Source organism: Chondrus crispus, genomic scaffold, assembly GCF_000350225.1.
Source record: "Chondrus crispus Stackhouse genomic scaffold, scaffold_21, whole genome shotgun sequence".
NCBI lineage: Eukaryota > Rhodophyta > Florideophyceae > Gigartinales > Gigartinaceae > Chondrus > Chondrus crispus.
The window spans coordinates 38,192-52,549 of NW_005179101.1; the positions used below are offsets into that span (position 1 = coordinate 38,192).

The 14,358-nt window shown below is 53.4% G+C and overlaps 9 protein-coding genes; 4 read left to right on the forward strand and 5 right to left on the reverse strand.

Annotated features, from left to right (window-relative positions):
* Nucleotides 1-1,508: 1,508 nt before the first annotated feature.
* Nucleotides 1,509-3,294, forward strand: CHC_T00009487001 (26S proteasome ATP-dependent regulatory subunit). XM_005715630.1 is given in 2 exon segments: nt 1,509-2,786; nt 2,787-3,294. 1 exon segment carries the CDS (start codon nt 1,509-1,511, stop codon nt 2,784-2,786), a length of 1,278 nt encoding a protein of 425 aa, XP_005715687.1. The 3' UTR covers nt 2,787-3,294.
* A 65-nt stretch (nt 3,295-3,359) lies between these two features.
* Nucleotides 3,360-3,757, reverse strand: CHC_T00004001001 (hypothetical protein). XM_005715631.1 is given in 2 exon segments: nt 3,360-3,397; nt 3,398-3,757. The coding sequence occupies 1 exon segment, from the start codon at nt 3,755-3,757 to the stop codon at nt 3,398-3,400; it is 360 nt and encodes a 119-aa protein (XP_005715688.1). The 3' UTR covers nt 3,360-3,397.
* Nucleotides 3,758-3,790: 33 nt separating this feature from the next.
* On the reverse strand, nt 3,791-4,969 carry CHC_T00004002001 (hypothetical protein). Its single transcript, XM_005715632.1, has one exon. It carries the CDS (start codon nt 4,967-4,969, stop codon nt 3,791-3,793), a length of 1,179 nt encoding a protein of 392 aa, XP_005715689.1.
* A 267-nt stretch (nt 4,970-5,236) lies between these two features.
* On the forward strand, nt 5,237-6,247 carry CHC_T00004003001 (hypothetical protein). The gene has a single exon (XM_005715633.1). It carries the CDS (start codon nt 5,237-5,239, stop codon nt 6,245-6,247), a length of 1,011 nt encoding a protein of 336 aa, XP_005715690.1.
* An 86-nt stretch (nt 6,248-6,333) lies between these two features.
* On the forward strand, nt 6,334-6,492 carry CHC_T00004004001 (hypothetical protein). Its single transcript, XM_005715634.1, has one exon. It carries the CDS (start codon nt 6,334-6,336, stop codon nt 6,490-6,492), a length of 159 nt encoding a protein of 52 aa, XP_005715691.1.
* Nucleotides 6,493-6,498: 6 nt separating this feature from the next.
* CHC_T00004005001 (hypothetical protein) lies at nt 6,499-7,140 on the reverse strand. Its single transcript, XM_005715635.1, has one exon. It carries the CDS (start codon nt 7,138-7,140, stop codon nt 6,499-6,501), a length of 642 nt encoding a protein of 213 aa, XP_005715692.1.
* A 725-nt stretch (nt 7,141-7,865) lies between these two features.
* CHC_T00004006001 (hypothetical protein) lies at nt 7,866-8,024 on the reverse strand. The gene has a single exon (XM_005715636.1). The coding sequence runs from the start codon at nt 8,022-8,024 to the stop codon at nt 7,866-7,868; it is 159 nt and encodes a 52-aa protein (XP_005715693.1).
* Nucleotides 8,025-8,061: 37 nt separating this feature from the next.
* On the reverse strand, nt 8,062-9,731 carry CHC_T00004007001 (hypothetical protein). XM_005715637.1 is given in 2 exon segments: nt 8,062-8,354; nt 8,355-9,731. 1 exon segment carries the CDS (start codon nt 9,729-9,731, stop codon nt 8,355-8,357), a length of 1,377 nt encoding a protein of 458 aa, XP_005715694.1. The 3' UTR covers nt 8,062-8,354.
* Nucleotides 9,732-9,739: 8 nt separating this feature from the next.
* Nucleotides 9,740-10,354, forward strand: CHC_T00004008001 (hypothetical protein). The gene has a single exon (XM_005715638.1). The coding sequence runs from the start codon at nt 9,740-9,742 to the stop codon at nt 10,352-10,354; it is 615 nt and encodes a 204-aa protein (XP_005715695.1).
* The last annotated feature ends 4,004 nt before the right edge of the window (nt 10,355-14,358 follow it).

Genomic DNA, 14,358 nt, shown 5'->3' on the forward strand with positions numbered 1-14,358 from the left:
GTACGTCACCCACTGCTGCTCCGGGGAGTCGAGGCGTCGATCCGCTCGTGCGTGCGCGTGTCCCTGCTCGCTCCCGCTCTACCACCGCTACCCGGGCCCGAGCCCGGTTCCGTAGCTGGTTGGCCCGCTTCACCCCTTCTCCGATCCGGGGTCTACAGCTCGAACTGCGCATACACCTCCAGTCGTCTGGGGGTGTTTATGATGCTGCGGGGAGCGGGGTGGAGATTGATGGACGCGGGCGGAGGTGATGTACTCGTACGTGGGCAGGTGAAGGTGCGGGCGCTGGAGCACGAGGAGGTGAGGCGGCGAGGGCGGTGAGCTGCAGGACAAGTGGAAGGACGGAAGTGGTGGAGCCGGGCGAGTAGGAGGTTGCGGTTGAGACGCGCGCCAGTCAGAGCGGCCCGCTCACGCGTGCCAACGCGAATACCTGTATGGGAAATCCGAGACTACACCTGATCACAGCAATTAACCTTGGTCTATATATTAACCTGGATTCAGAAATAAACTGGACCAGGTTATTATTGGTTTTGACCTGGAGGAAACAGTCTTATGATAAGTCGCATTTAGAGTTCAAAAAGGGCGAGAACGCATGTCGCCGCCTCGATATGGTCTTTGGGAAGAGAAGCAGCTCTTTTCTGAGCTGCAGACAATAATATCCGAGCATCGTGTCCATTTCAATGGGCAAGAAGTGGAGCCGTAATTTCTTGAATACTTGTCAGCAATGTTAGAAATCAAGGTTAATCCAGTGGTTCATAAATAAACTGGACCATGTTATATCTGATTTGACCATATATTAATCTGGGTTCACAATTAATCCGGACCATGTTAAACATGGTTATAGACCTGAAAAAGGGGCTTCAGAATTAAGTTGGCCCAGGTTAATTGCTGTGATCAGTGTAATGTTTGTCTGTTTTCTGGGGGTCATTTGCCCCGTGCCGATGGTGTTTTCCACCGTGACAAATTGGCCACGGTACTGTAGTAGGGCTAGCAGTACCCTTGGGTAATATTTTCGAAGATTTGAAGATTGGGAACAGCAATGCGCAACATTTCGATATGACAGAAACTACTGCCGACAGCGACGACACATGTACAACGAAAATTAAAACGTGAAAATAGGGTTTTGATGCTAAACGTCCGGAAAATCTTACCAACAGCCGTTTTCACAGTCGTCGAGATCGTCACTGTGAAAACCGCATTTTGTAACAATTGTAGACAATTGTAGGGGTCTTCGCGCGTTTGTCATACTACCATTGTATAGCTTTCACGGGGTCAAAATCAAAATCACAGCCAACGCGATGCATCGCTTCCTCCGCCGCCCCCGCCACGTGGATCCCACTGCTGTCAGCACCGCCTTACAGAACCGGCTTCCAGCTCCCTGCGCGACACGTGTGCGTGCTGGCGCGGGAGTCCCCGAAGTGCCATGATGGAGCCGCGGTCTGCCCGCCTCCGCTGCTCGTGCGCCTCAACCTCCCCCCCCCCCACCCCGCCCCGCAACTCGCAACTCAACCATGGTGGCCGCCGACGAAGACAAGAAGGATGACAAGCCCATCCAGACGCTCGACGCGGGCGACATCGCCCTGCTCAAGACCTACGGCCTGGGCCCGTACTCGACGAGCATCAAGCGCCTCGAGAAGGAGATCAAGGACAAGGTCAAGCAGGTCGACGAGCTGTGCGGCATCAAAGAGTCCGACACCGGCCTGGCCCCTCCCTCGCAATGGGACCTCGTCAAGGACAAGCAGTGCGTCATGGAGGAGCAGCCGCTGCAGGTTGCGCGCTGCACGAAGATCATCGCCGAGGAGAACGAGGAGCCCAAGTACGTCATCAACGTCAAGCAGATCGCCAAGTTTGTCGTCTCCCTCGGCGAGCGCGTCGCCCCAACCGACATCGAGGAGGGCATGCGCGTCGGCGTCGACCGCAACAAGTACCAGATCCAGATCCCGCTCCCGCCGAAGATCGACGCCTCCGTCACCATGATGACCGTCGAGGAGAAGCCGGACGTCACGTACAACGACGTCGGCGGCTGCAAGGAGTCCATCGAGCGCATCCGCGAGGTCGTCGAGCTCCCGCTGCTCAACCCGGACAAGTTTGTCGCCCTCGGCATCGACCCGCCGAAGGGCGTCCTGCTGTACGGCCCGCCCGGCACGGGCAAGACCCTTCTCGCCCGCGCCGTGGCCAACCGCACCGACGCCTGCTTCATCCGCGTCATCGGCTCCGAGCTCGTCCAGAAGTACACCGGCGAGGGCGCCCGTATGGTCCGTGAGCTCTTCGAGCTGGCACGCACCAAGCGCGCTTGCATCGTCTTCTTCGACGAGGTCGACGCCATTGGCGGCGCCAGGTTCGACGACGGCCAAGGTGGCGATAACGAGGTCCAGAGGACCATGCTCGAGATCCTCAACCAGCTGGACGGCTTCAGCGCCCGCGGCAATATCAAGGTCCTTATGGCCACCAACCGCCCGGACACCCTGGACCCTGCTCTGCTGCGCCCAGGCCGCCTGGACCGCAAGATCGAGGTCGGCCTGCCGGACCTGGAGGGCCGCACCCAGATCTTCAAGATCCACGGCCGCTCGATCAACTGCGAGAGGGACATCCGCTGGGACCTGTTGGCTAGGCTCTGTCCGAACTCCACCGGCGCCGATATTCGCTCCGTCTGTACCGAGGCGGGCATGTTCGCTATACGCGCGAGGCGTAAGACCGTTACAGAGAAGGACTTTTTAGACTCGATCGCAAAGGTCATTCAGGGATATGCCAAGTTCAGCGCTACGGCCAAGTATCTGGCGTACAACTGATTTCTCGGGGGCGCATCGTTGTAAATACCAGTTTTGGTCCTCAATGCTCTTTGAACACCAACACGCGAGCGCCCGAAAAGATAGCCGCACTTCTCTCGTCAAGATTGTGTACCATGAATACCGTGTACCTGCGGTATGTTTCGAACGGATAGTTTGTACTATATATCGGCGACTGTTTGCCGCAATGGGGGGATCTCGCTTTATATGTTGCACAGATTCGTGATTACCTATCACTTGACCATCAAGCTGAAGACCTCTGGGAGGCTTGCGCCGCCGTAATCAGACTGGTGATGCCGCTTCAGTCGTGCGTGTTCTTTGTTCCGCAGTTTGAAATATTTAAAGGGACAGGTTCGAACAAAGTCTTGGTCGACGTTTGGAACCTTCCGGAGTCTATGTGACTGATATCCCGAGATCGCCGCTTCCCATAATCGCTAGATGTCCTAGTAGACTTGAGACACCGACAGTGTAAAAATCGACACTCTGCTTCACTCGTGTTGCACAAGTATGACACCTGTCCCCTTGAACCGTTTTGGCCTCGCAGGAGGCCTAATAAGCACGAGGGCTACAATAGGATTTTTCTGTCGTCTTTAACCCTCGCTGTTCACCCTTCTTCAAAAAGTGCTGGGCCTATCGTAGTAGAATTCGTGGATATATATAACAGTGTATGGCAGACAACCTCCCAACAGAGGGAATGCTTCTAATGCTGCATTCTTGGTCAATGCACAGCAAGATACACTTGTCGCGAATATACGTAACCGCAAGTCATGCATCAAAATTTGTCGGCCTTCGCGGCGGCTTCGCACGGACATGGCCGTAGTCAAACGCGGTGGGCGGAGCATCCAAGGAATAACGTGCGAGAGACGAGCCAATTCGGAAAAAAATATTAGTCCAGCAGGCCTGCTACCTATCCTCTTCTTGTACAAGAACAGTCCAAATAGCAAGCTCGGCAATCCGTAAAGCGTGTAGTCCATTTTGACGTGCGGCCGGCCCCACGTAACCGTTGTTTAAGTTTCACGCAACAACCACATACCGTCTATTTCTTCTGCATCTGAGCTAGTCTGGACGGCTAGAAAGTGGAGGCCTGCCGTATTGGCTTTGCCTGCTTGAAAAGTCCTCGCCTCGTCCTGTATGTCGTCTGTAATTTGGGCAAACTTGTACACGGTGTTCAAGCCACACTCGAAGGCAATCTCCTGCCTTTCCAGGGTAGCGCGGATGAAAGCGAGCTCCGTGCCACTAATCCAGGCAGCTAAAGGATAAGCACGTCTGGAGAAAACAACCAGTCCAGGGACCAAGGTATCCTTCGGCACGCTTGGGTCGACAAGGCAGCAGTCGCCGAAAAAGTCCTTGGAATTGGCGGTGTCAAAAAACTCCTCCAGCTGACCAAGCGGAAACGAACCAAAAGAAAAGCTCTCGCATCGCAGGGCATCCGGCAAGGGCTGTATGACGACGAGGTCAATGCCCGAAAAGACCGTAGCCTGGCTCGTTAGGGACTTTTGAAAGCCCGGCATTTTGACATAAACCGTCTCCTCCCTCTCCTTCAGCAGCTGAAACAGTGCGTAAGTTTTCCGTGATGGGGCGACCTGGACGTCGATTTCCGACAGGGCAATATTAATCATGTTGAACATCTGGGTGCGGAAGAAGCGGATGACCCTTGGTGGGTTTTGGGCGTCATCAATGACGGCCTGCACGCGCTTTCGCAACTCGCGCGAGTTGACCATGGAGTTGGGGATGGCCTCGATGTGCGTGAACGCGGCCGAGGTGTCGGTGATGATCAGCTCCCACAGCTTCTTGCCGTCCATCCCAACGACGGGGCGAGAATAGAAGTCCAGCTCCCACACGTCTGAGGTTTGTGGGGCGAATGGAATGGGGAGCGACTCTGTCGAACGGTCCGAGGCGGTCATGTGTGGAGTCGCGGGGAGGCGGGTGCACATTGGGCGCTTGGGGAGGCAGTGCGGCGGTCGAGATGAGTGGACATGGTGGCGGTGCGGTCGGGCGGGGACGACGATGGGTTGGACGAAAGCGAAATCGCAGGCCTTCATGTTGTTCAAGTTTTGAGTCGAAAGGGGGGATAAGGGGGAGCGGGGCCAGAGAGACGCCAGGCACGCATGGGGGGGTGTGGGGTTGAAAGGGATAATGTTAATCACAGCGCGGAGTGGCAATCGAGATCTCGACCACCTCTCCATTACACGTGTCCACGTAGTCTTATGCGAATGTGCCTCGCCTGCTTACAGCTGCGGAGGTGAGGCTACTGACTTGTAAACGAAACGTTATTTTGAGGTCTTTTTGGATTCGTCATTCCCACTCTTGTCCCACCTCAACCCCTGTGCCGTCCCTTGGTAACAACACACGACCGCCCTCTCTCTCTTAGGCCTTGTGAGGCCGACACCATGCGCCTGGCCAACCGATTCAGTTGAGCCCGGGGTCCGGCAGCTCGCTTAGTGGCGACCGCGATGACCGTGGTGGACTCAGTTTCAGGTTCGGCCAACTCCCTCTTCACGGCCGTCAACGCCTACGCCGCGTCGCATCATGACGGGCTGGTCGCCCTCGCCCTCTTCGCGGGCGTCATCGTCGCCTTTTCCGGAAGGACCATCCTGAAGCCGACTGTCTTTCTCATCGGCTTCGCCCCGACCGCCGTGATCATCACCGCGCTAGGTCTAGCTCTCATCGCGGAGGAGCACCCGGGCACCGACCGCCAGTCCCTGCTCGAGGCTGTCGTCGTCGCCCTCGCCACCCTCGCGGGAATCCTCGTCGGCGTCGTCATGCTGCGCCTGCTGTTCGGCATTGCGACGTTCATGCTGTGCGCGGGCTTCGGCGCCGTCATGGTCTTTGTGCTGCATCTGTTCCTGATGGAGCCGGCCACGGGGAAGAACGGCCAGATCGTACTCTACGTCATCGCCATCTTCGCCTCCCTTCTCGTCGGGCTGTTTTCCGTCAGCTATCCAGAGACGGGCATCATCCTGGGCACAGCATTCGACGGCGCCGCGCTCTCCGTGTACTCCCTCGCTCGCTTTCTGGGACACAGACCTAATATCTTCGCCGCGGACATCCCGACGGCCACCGACGCCGAACCGGACTCGCCATGGTGGGCGATAGGCTACGCCATCGCCACCATCGTCCTGGGTGTCTTTGGTGGCATGAGCCAGCGTCGAGTCGCCTTGGCAGACGCCATTATTACGCGACAGAGGCAAATCAAAGACAACCCTAGTGAGCCCACGTACGATGAGGAGGCCAATATTCCGTACGGGAGCAATCTAGATGAGATCGATCCATTACTCGCGGTGGCTGAACCGCCCCGCACCCCGCCCTATATGAAATCAAGCGTGAGTTCGCCCGGGAGTAGGTATGGTGCTTTGGAGCAGGACAACAATCAGTACTCGGTCGTACGCAACTTGGGCGCTGGCCCACTGGGGCAATCGGAGGAGGATTTCCCACCGGCCAAGGGCTCGAACGGGCCCTTGTAAAATTGGATGCGAGAAGCGTATGCAAACTTGTGTAACAAACAACTATCTCCTAAACCTGTATTTCGTTCCAACAATTAAAACTGACGATGCGTACTTTGTCGCTTCCCGCCCCACGCCTCTGGTATCAAAACTCAACTCACGGCCGACGTGAATGCTCGCTCCATCATATCGCATTCTCGCGAAGCAATACTGATGCCCTAATACACCCGCACATTCGCAGCTTAGTTACATCCCTGGGTCTTTAGAACCCCTCACTGCCAGCGTCCCTTCCTCCGCTTCTTTGCCGCAGGGTCCACGACGCGTGTGTTCCCCTGCCTTGCCTTTTGTATCGACTTGAACTTATTCTTAGTGTAGTTAGTAATCCTCCCATCGCTCATCACCTCATCCAGAATTGTCCTCCGCCGCTCCTTCCTCGTCAGCCTCGCAGAGTAAAACTCATGGGCCCCCACAACGACCGTCCCCACATGAACCTTGCTTGGCAACTGCCCCTTCCTTCTCCCGCTCCCCGACGACTTGTAAAACCGCTTCGGGTCGAGATGCTGCCTATTCTCAATGACGCGCAGGTCGTTCTGTAGTTGCGGCGTCATGCGTGCCTCCGGGATCTCATGCCAGTCGGTCTCCGCCGCACGCCGCGCCGACGCCGACATCGGGGGCGATTTCAGGGCCGTCGCCGTTTCGCCGCTCAAACTCTCGTCTAGTGCCTTCCAATTTCCTTGGGTCGTGCTCTTTTGTGGCTTTTCTTGGTGGTTGGGGAAGAGAAACCCGACTTCAGATTTGGCTGCTTTTTCTTCGACGTCCAGAGGACTATCCGCAAATAGGCTGGCCGTAGCGGGGAGTTGGTAGCTGCCCCCTTTGCGGACGGCCTTTGAAACAGCCTTCACGGGTTGGAACATAGCTCTTCGCGCGAACGAAATGGAGCTGGCTGGGACCGACCGAAAGAAGGAGCAAATGACGGCGGTGGCGTAGTCGAAAAAAAATGAATCAGGACAGTGCGGCAATTTATTGTTTTTTCCAAGTTTCTCGAGGCATCGATGAGTTCGCAACCCTCAGCCGTGCGCCGCAAGCCACGTATGGAGGGGTCGCCTGGTTGCTTTTTGTCCAATGCCATGCATCTTGGATGCGTTCATCACCTCGTTTCTGTCTCGTGTCGAGACGTGTCCTGGTGTAGCAATAATACCGCCAGTTTCCAGGAATCGGCGGCGAGAAAAGCTGCCATCGACAGACTGGCGTCAAACGAAAGTTGGCCGATCCCGACTATCCACATCCTTCTGGGCACGCCATGACCAGTCGCGGGAGCGCCGGTCGAAAACCATCTCGTCAGAAGAAGCGACCTGAGGGGCACACCAACACCCTCCCGCCGCGTCCCGAGCCTGGAGGGTCCAGTCGGAATAAGTCCAGAAAGCCTGCATCAGACTCCCCGCAGCAAACGACGATTCGCAAAGTCCTAGTCATCAGAGAAGCCCTGAGAAAGTCTGCGTGGTGGGGGACGGTGTCGCAGCTCGTGCAAAGCGAGCGAAGCAGTTGCGACGTGCATGCGCTCGAGTGCCTGGGCATTGGTTCCTTCGTCAACTGTTCAAACGCTCGTCATCAGCTTGCGTGTGCTATGCTGTTGAAGGAGCTACTCAACAACCCGGCAGTTTGCTCGCTCGCAGACCCTGTCATGGAGGACGATGATGAACAGATAGCGGTGCAATGTGGGTTTCAGGTCGTCGCGGCTCACCACTACGAGCTTAAAGCCCCACCGAGTCGCATGTGCTCGGTGCTGTTCATGCCGCATTGTGACTTTGCGTTGAATGAGAGCACGCTGATCGCTGCTAAGACGTTCAATTTTAAGGCTGTCATATTCCTCGCAAACGAGTTTTCCAAATACGTCACCAGCGTTAGTACCGTCGCTCGCCGACGAAGCGAGTCGCTCATCGGGAAACTATACGCAGGGGGGATGCTCAAGGAGAAGCCATGCCCTCATCCAAAATTATCCACTAGCGAAACCGCATTTAATGACCTTGCCGTCACGACCGTCACAAGCTAACTCAAGCTCGACCGGCAACAAATACCGTGGCATCCGTTTCACACTCAGGTCGGTTGATGCTGTAATCTCTTGCGGTCACTATTGCTCGAGCAAGTGACCCCATTTTGTCCTTATCTGGAATATAGCCTGCTCCGGGGCTGTACCTCCGACAATGTTTCTCTTCGCCACGCTTTGCTCTGGTTTCCACAGGTTTAGGCACTCTTCGTTTGCCTCTGGCACCGAAATTTTGATCTGATCAAGCGTTAACCTGTCGAGACTGATACTGTTTGTTTTGCTGTATGTCACCAAATCGCGCACTCGATGGTGCGCATCCCTAAATGGTACACCCTGTTCTACTAGCCATTCGGCGAGATCCGTGGCCATCAAAGCTGGGTCGCTAGCCGCTTGGTACATTCGTTCCTTGTCGACGCGCATAGTGGCTATCATGGGAGCATACACAGCCAAGACGAGCTTGACAGTATCGATAGCATCAAAGATTGGCTCTTTGTCCTCTTGCATGTCGCGATTGTACGCGAGCGGGATACCCTTCATGATGGTTAACACGGTGGTGAGGTCGCCGAACACCCTGGCAGTCTTCCCTCGAGTGAGTTCGCACATATCAGGGTTCTTCTTCTGAGGCATAAGAGAACTGCCAGTACAGAATTCATTCCCAAGCTGGACCCATGCAGTCTCCTGGCTCATCCAGAAGATGATGTCCTCGCTCAGTCTGGAGAGATGCATCATGACAATGCTGCACAACGAGACGAGCTCGATGGCGAAGTCGCGATCACTGACTGCATCCAAGGAATTGGTGCAGACGCCCGCAAAGCCAAGCTCCTTGGCAACAAACTCTCTATCAAGCGGAAGCGTGGTGCCAGCCAACGCGCCCGAACCGAGGGGCAAGTAATTCATGCGGGCCTTCCAATCCTTGATCCGGCCCAAGTCCCTTTCGAACATCTCCGAGTACGCCAGGAGGTAATGCGCGAGTACAATTGGCTGTGCATGCTGCAAATGGGTAAAGCCTGGCAGTATGGTACTGGTATGGTCCTTGGCCAGCGTGACCAACGAGGTCTGGACGTTGACGATGCGCTGACGAATGAAATCTACCTCATCACGCAAGTACAAGCGGAGATCCGTGGCAACCTGGTCGTTCCGCGAGCGACCCGAGTGCAGCCTCGCGCCCGGGGCGCCAATAATGTCAGTGAGCCTCTTCTCAATGTTCATGTGTACATCCTCCAGGATGGGCTTCCACTCGAAGTGGCCTTGTTCGATCTCGCGCTGGACTTGGTCCAGGCCATCAACGATGGCCGTGGCGTCAGACTCGGGGATGATGTGCTGCCTGGCTAGCATGCGCGCGTGGGCTTTGGACCCCAGGATGTCATGCTTGTAGAGACGCTTGTCGTAGTGGATGGAGGAGCCCATCTCAGCGACGAGCTCGTTGGGAGCCGCGTCGAACTGGCCGGCCCACATCGACATTGCGCGTGATGGGTGATGAAAAGCAAGGAGTGGGTGCGGAGATTGAAGGTGGGGTAGGGAGAAGGATTGTTGGGCGGCTTGCAAAGCGTGAGACGCACGGGAAGCGGACGGCGGGGACGCGGCCCGTTGTCCAGTGCGCGGCGTTGTGTAGAGTACGGCAGATACTGAGTCAGATACTGTACTGTAGGCCGATGCATTGGAGACCACACAGAGGCGTACACGTGCCGCACACAGGAGTTTATTTCGGTAACACGATGACCTCATCGTACATCACTTTGTTTCTTTTTCCTTTAAAAATTGAGGTGCGTACACCGACATACACACGTGTGCTTTACAGCGAGGACTGCTCCTCCTTGCTCCTCCTTGCTCCTCCTTGCTCCTCCTTGCTCCTCTTGTCCATGTTGCTCCAGCTTGCCCGCCCCTCTCCTTTGCTCCTCTCCTTTGCTCCTCTCCTTTGCTCCTCTCCTTTGCTCCTCTCCTTTGCTCCTCTCGCTTGCAAGCTTTCGTGGACAATGCAAAGTGCCTCAGCAATTCATGCTTGCCCTTCAACGCAAACCGCAAGTGACAGAGAAGAGCAACCAGCACTTGCTGAAGGCTATTGTACAAACTTCGAAGAAAAGTAGAATCTTTATCTGCAAAATTCCTCCGCCCTCACCCTTTTCCAAGCCCTCCTCTACAACCCCATCCTCCTCGCACCATGCATAGTGCGCAAGACCTTTGCCCCCGCGCCAATCTCATGGCTAGTTTCCAGTCACATTTGGTCTATACACAATGTCTAGCAAGTCCTTCTCTTGAAAAATGGGTTCACCCTTGCGACACGACTCCACCATCCGTTGCAGCCGTGCCACCCGTACCGGCGAGCTATCCGACCCGTCCTTGACCCCGCTAGCAGTAGACAGCGTCCTGGACCCCGAATACGATGAGTCCGTCGAGTCGTGCGTAGATTCCGCTCCGTGCGCAAGGCATCTCCTCTTCTTCCTCGTCACCTGCCCGCCCGCCTCTATCTGTCGGCGCCCGCTAGTCGACACCGTGATCGTCATCGACGACGTCTTCACTCCAAACCCGTTCACCTGGTCCAACGCGTGCATCAGCTCGTTGTACTCCTTGCGGTAGCAGACGTCCCGGCACTTGAGCCCGCATGTGCACATCTTGGTTCTTGTGTCGATGTTTGGCAGGTTAGTCTTGAGGAGTAGGTTGCTACCAATGTTCTTTACGTGATTTGATCTGGACATGTCCGTCGTCCTGCTTCAAGTGTGTGTTTGGTAGGAAAGTAGTCGATGAGTGTCCGCTTGTGATCATGCAATTCCGTTCTTTGTCGCTTTTCTCAAAATCAAAACCACGCAGGCTGGTAGACGGTCGGCCGCATCAAAAATATATATATCGGACAACATGAGAAGGGAGGACAGTGGGGAATGCTCCACGACTGATAGAGCACTAGGGGAAAGGAAATTTGTATGGGGTTGGAATCGTCTCTCACGGTCGAGTGCAAACCGTGATGGAAAGAGGTCGTGTCAATAACAATAAAAGATTACGGTTGCAGCAGCCAGAATAATGCGAAGGATATTGGATTGTTGCGTGGAGTATCATTTTTAGCAATTCCGACAACCCACTCTCACCTCGAATCGTGTATCAGGAACGATATCTTGAAATGCTGTGTGCTTTCGGGGCACTGCTGTTCGCTTTTTGATAGATATCCCCGAGCTCGACTGAAACGACATAATTTAGTGTATGCAAGTTAGGAAACAAACTGATGTACGTCTTCTGGAGACAGCTGATTTACGAGACTAAAAGTTGTGAAATCACGACGACTCATCATACACTCTGTCCCAATTTCATTTTAAGCAACATGTCGTTCAACAAAAAAGACCGCTGCTTCAGATGCATTTCGAAGACGCACGTCCAAGTGCATGATAAAAAGGCAAAAAGGAAGTGTGTTGATTCTGTCGGGTATCATGCAAAATAATCGACGCGAGCAGGGGCATGTGCGAAGAAAACAATGAAAGAAGTGGGACCCTTGTTTTCCAATAACTTTACGAAGACAAGGCCCAATTTAAACCATTCAAATGATTACAGTAGAATTGATGGAAGGCATGGGGTGACGTCCAGTGTCGACTGATTCATACATACGTACGGGCACGGCAGTCTCCGGGCCTCCCGAATCCAACGAGTTACACTTCAGAAAGTTGGACTCTATTGTAACTGTCGAATAAAAGAAGAGGAGACCTTCTCGGTCCGGACAATCATCACCTGTACAAGCTAAATTTCCTGTCATGGAAGTGCCTTCGTTTTTGAACGCCAGAAAAGAGAAGCAACGAGAGCGAATAAAAACTCAAAGGAGGTTGCTTTTTTAAAATACCAACCCTCGGAAAGGCCGTGGGCGCTTAATGCATAGTTCCCAATCTTCATAACGCCTTCAGAATACCGAAGCTCCAGTGAGTAAACAGCCTTGCCCTGTCAGCGAGATTTCATGGACTATTTAACGTTTTAAGGAATGTATCAATTCTGCGAGCAAATTGACCGTAATATTGGCTTGCAGGATTTTGAGAAAATAAAAAACGGACTGTGCGATCATCGCATCTATCATCTTGATGCTAATTGTGGACGACTGTCTGAAAGTTGGTCGTGGTAAAAAAGTCCGGAATTTGTTAATGATACGACATACATGATGCGTTTGAATGGACAGGTGATTTTGGATTCTCTGCACTGGCTCCGGAAACCTATGCACCCGCTGCACTACAGGATATATGACAAAAGTTACGTTTCTTTAAAATTGCAGTTCTTCAAAAATCAGGCAGTATCATCCACGCATGAAAGTTGCCGATAACAAATGCTATCGTTCTGAACTCCCTGTTGCGCCGGTTTCTGAATATCGAAACATGTTCCCGGCTTGTAGAAATCATACTGTAGTATCAACGGAGAAGTACAAGACGATACTTTGGTTCCATCTTTGCCCTCCGGCGGCTTTGTATTCTCGCACTATTTTCGGCGTTAAGGACTTGTCTTTGCAAACGTGTGGTGCTAAGAGAAGACTGAATCGTCGCCAGCCGTGTGGCTGGACTTCCGTGGGAGAAACTCTATCTGCTGCGAAAGGCAACTGGTGATTGGTATTTTTTTTCGGATACCGACAGCTTTCCGCTGTCTGTGCAACGATGTCTACCATATTAAAGCTCCATCCAATAATGTGAATATATCCAGTGTGAATATATCCAGTGTGAAGATCTTTGCCACTTGTACGACACGCAGATACCTTCGTGGTCAGTTTCTGTGGTGCCTTGCAGCGCAAACAGCAAGAGGTTCAACGTACGCAAGTTGGGGGCTCCGAACACGGAACTGACAAACGGTTTGTAAATTCTATGTAAGGACTAGGCGGTGGAAAAGGGTGTCAGCACATTGCGTGTCGCCTCAGCGAATGGTATTTCCCGAGGGTCTGTTAGTTTCGGGGTACACTAGGGTAACTACGTACAGTACCTCAAGTACTATAAGGTTAACCCCTGTCTATATCGTTTTGTAAGACAGAGAGCTTGTATTGCAGTCGTGGTATGAGTGAAATCTGCCCTCTGATTTTGAAATCTACTTTCACAACAAATGAAAACAGAAAATAGTTCAAAAAGCATTCCGGGGGCCTGCTACCCATCATCGAAAAGAGGGTGCGTGCGCTATTGTGCATTGTGAAATCTTCTAACAAAGGGAAGAGACATACTAACGTTGTCCGTAAAATAACGCGTTGTTTTTTTCCATTTGCCCACAAACTCGCTGGACATAAAGTAAACCCGAGTTTGAAAACCCCCACCATGAGTTTTGCCGACTGACCTCCAGCAAGGTACCTGCCCGCAACAATCGCAAGTCTGGTACATCGTTGTGCCGCCCGACGGATCACGTGCACCTGCGCGAACACTCGCTGAAGCGAATATTGCAGCTCGCCACAAGGATAGAAAAGTTTTCAGTCGAAAGGGCGATGTGTTTCGTCTTCTTGACAAGCTGAGGGGGGCCGTTTAGAGAGGACTTCTTTTTAGAAGCTTCTACTTGTCTATCTTCCACGGTTGTTTCGGCGACATCTGTGGCAGACCCTGTCACGCATTGATCCAATGATGGACTCTGCGCAGATGAAGCGATAGGGGCGTCCATGACGCATATCGATACGACCCGTGCCGTCTGAAACTCGTTTGTGCTGATGAAAAGAACGGAAGACAAACTTCGTTTTTCTTCACGAGGGGTCGATCCGGCACTGCTGTGATCACGGATGTGAAACTCGTGGAAAACTCACATGCCCCGAGTTTTCGGTATGCTGTGAGTTTTGCCAAACGCGTTGTTTGAAAGATTTGCGTTCAGAAAATCCGAGCAAACTCGCCGGCTAAACACGCGTTTTAATGAGGGTCTCCTTTAAGACAGCATGGACAGCCATGTTTGGATGTATATGTTCGCGATTTTCAAAATATTACAAGTCCAATAATTTAATGTATTGTGTCAGCGCGCCGTGATCCGTAAATTGGCTCAAGGGGTGCATCATACTGAGCTATCGATAGGGAAGAGGGTAGAAAGGATGTGTTTTTGGGTCTTGGTTTGGTTCTGTTGGGAGACGAATTGCATCTCCTTCGATTGCCAGCCTCCCGCCTTTTTTCAAGTGTAC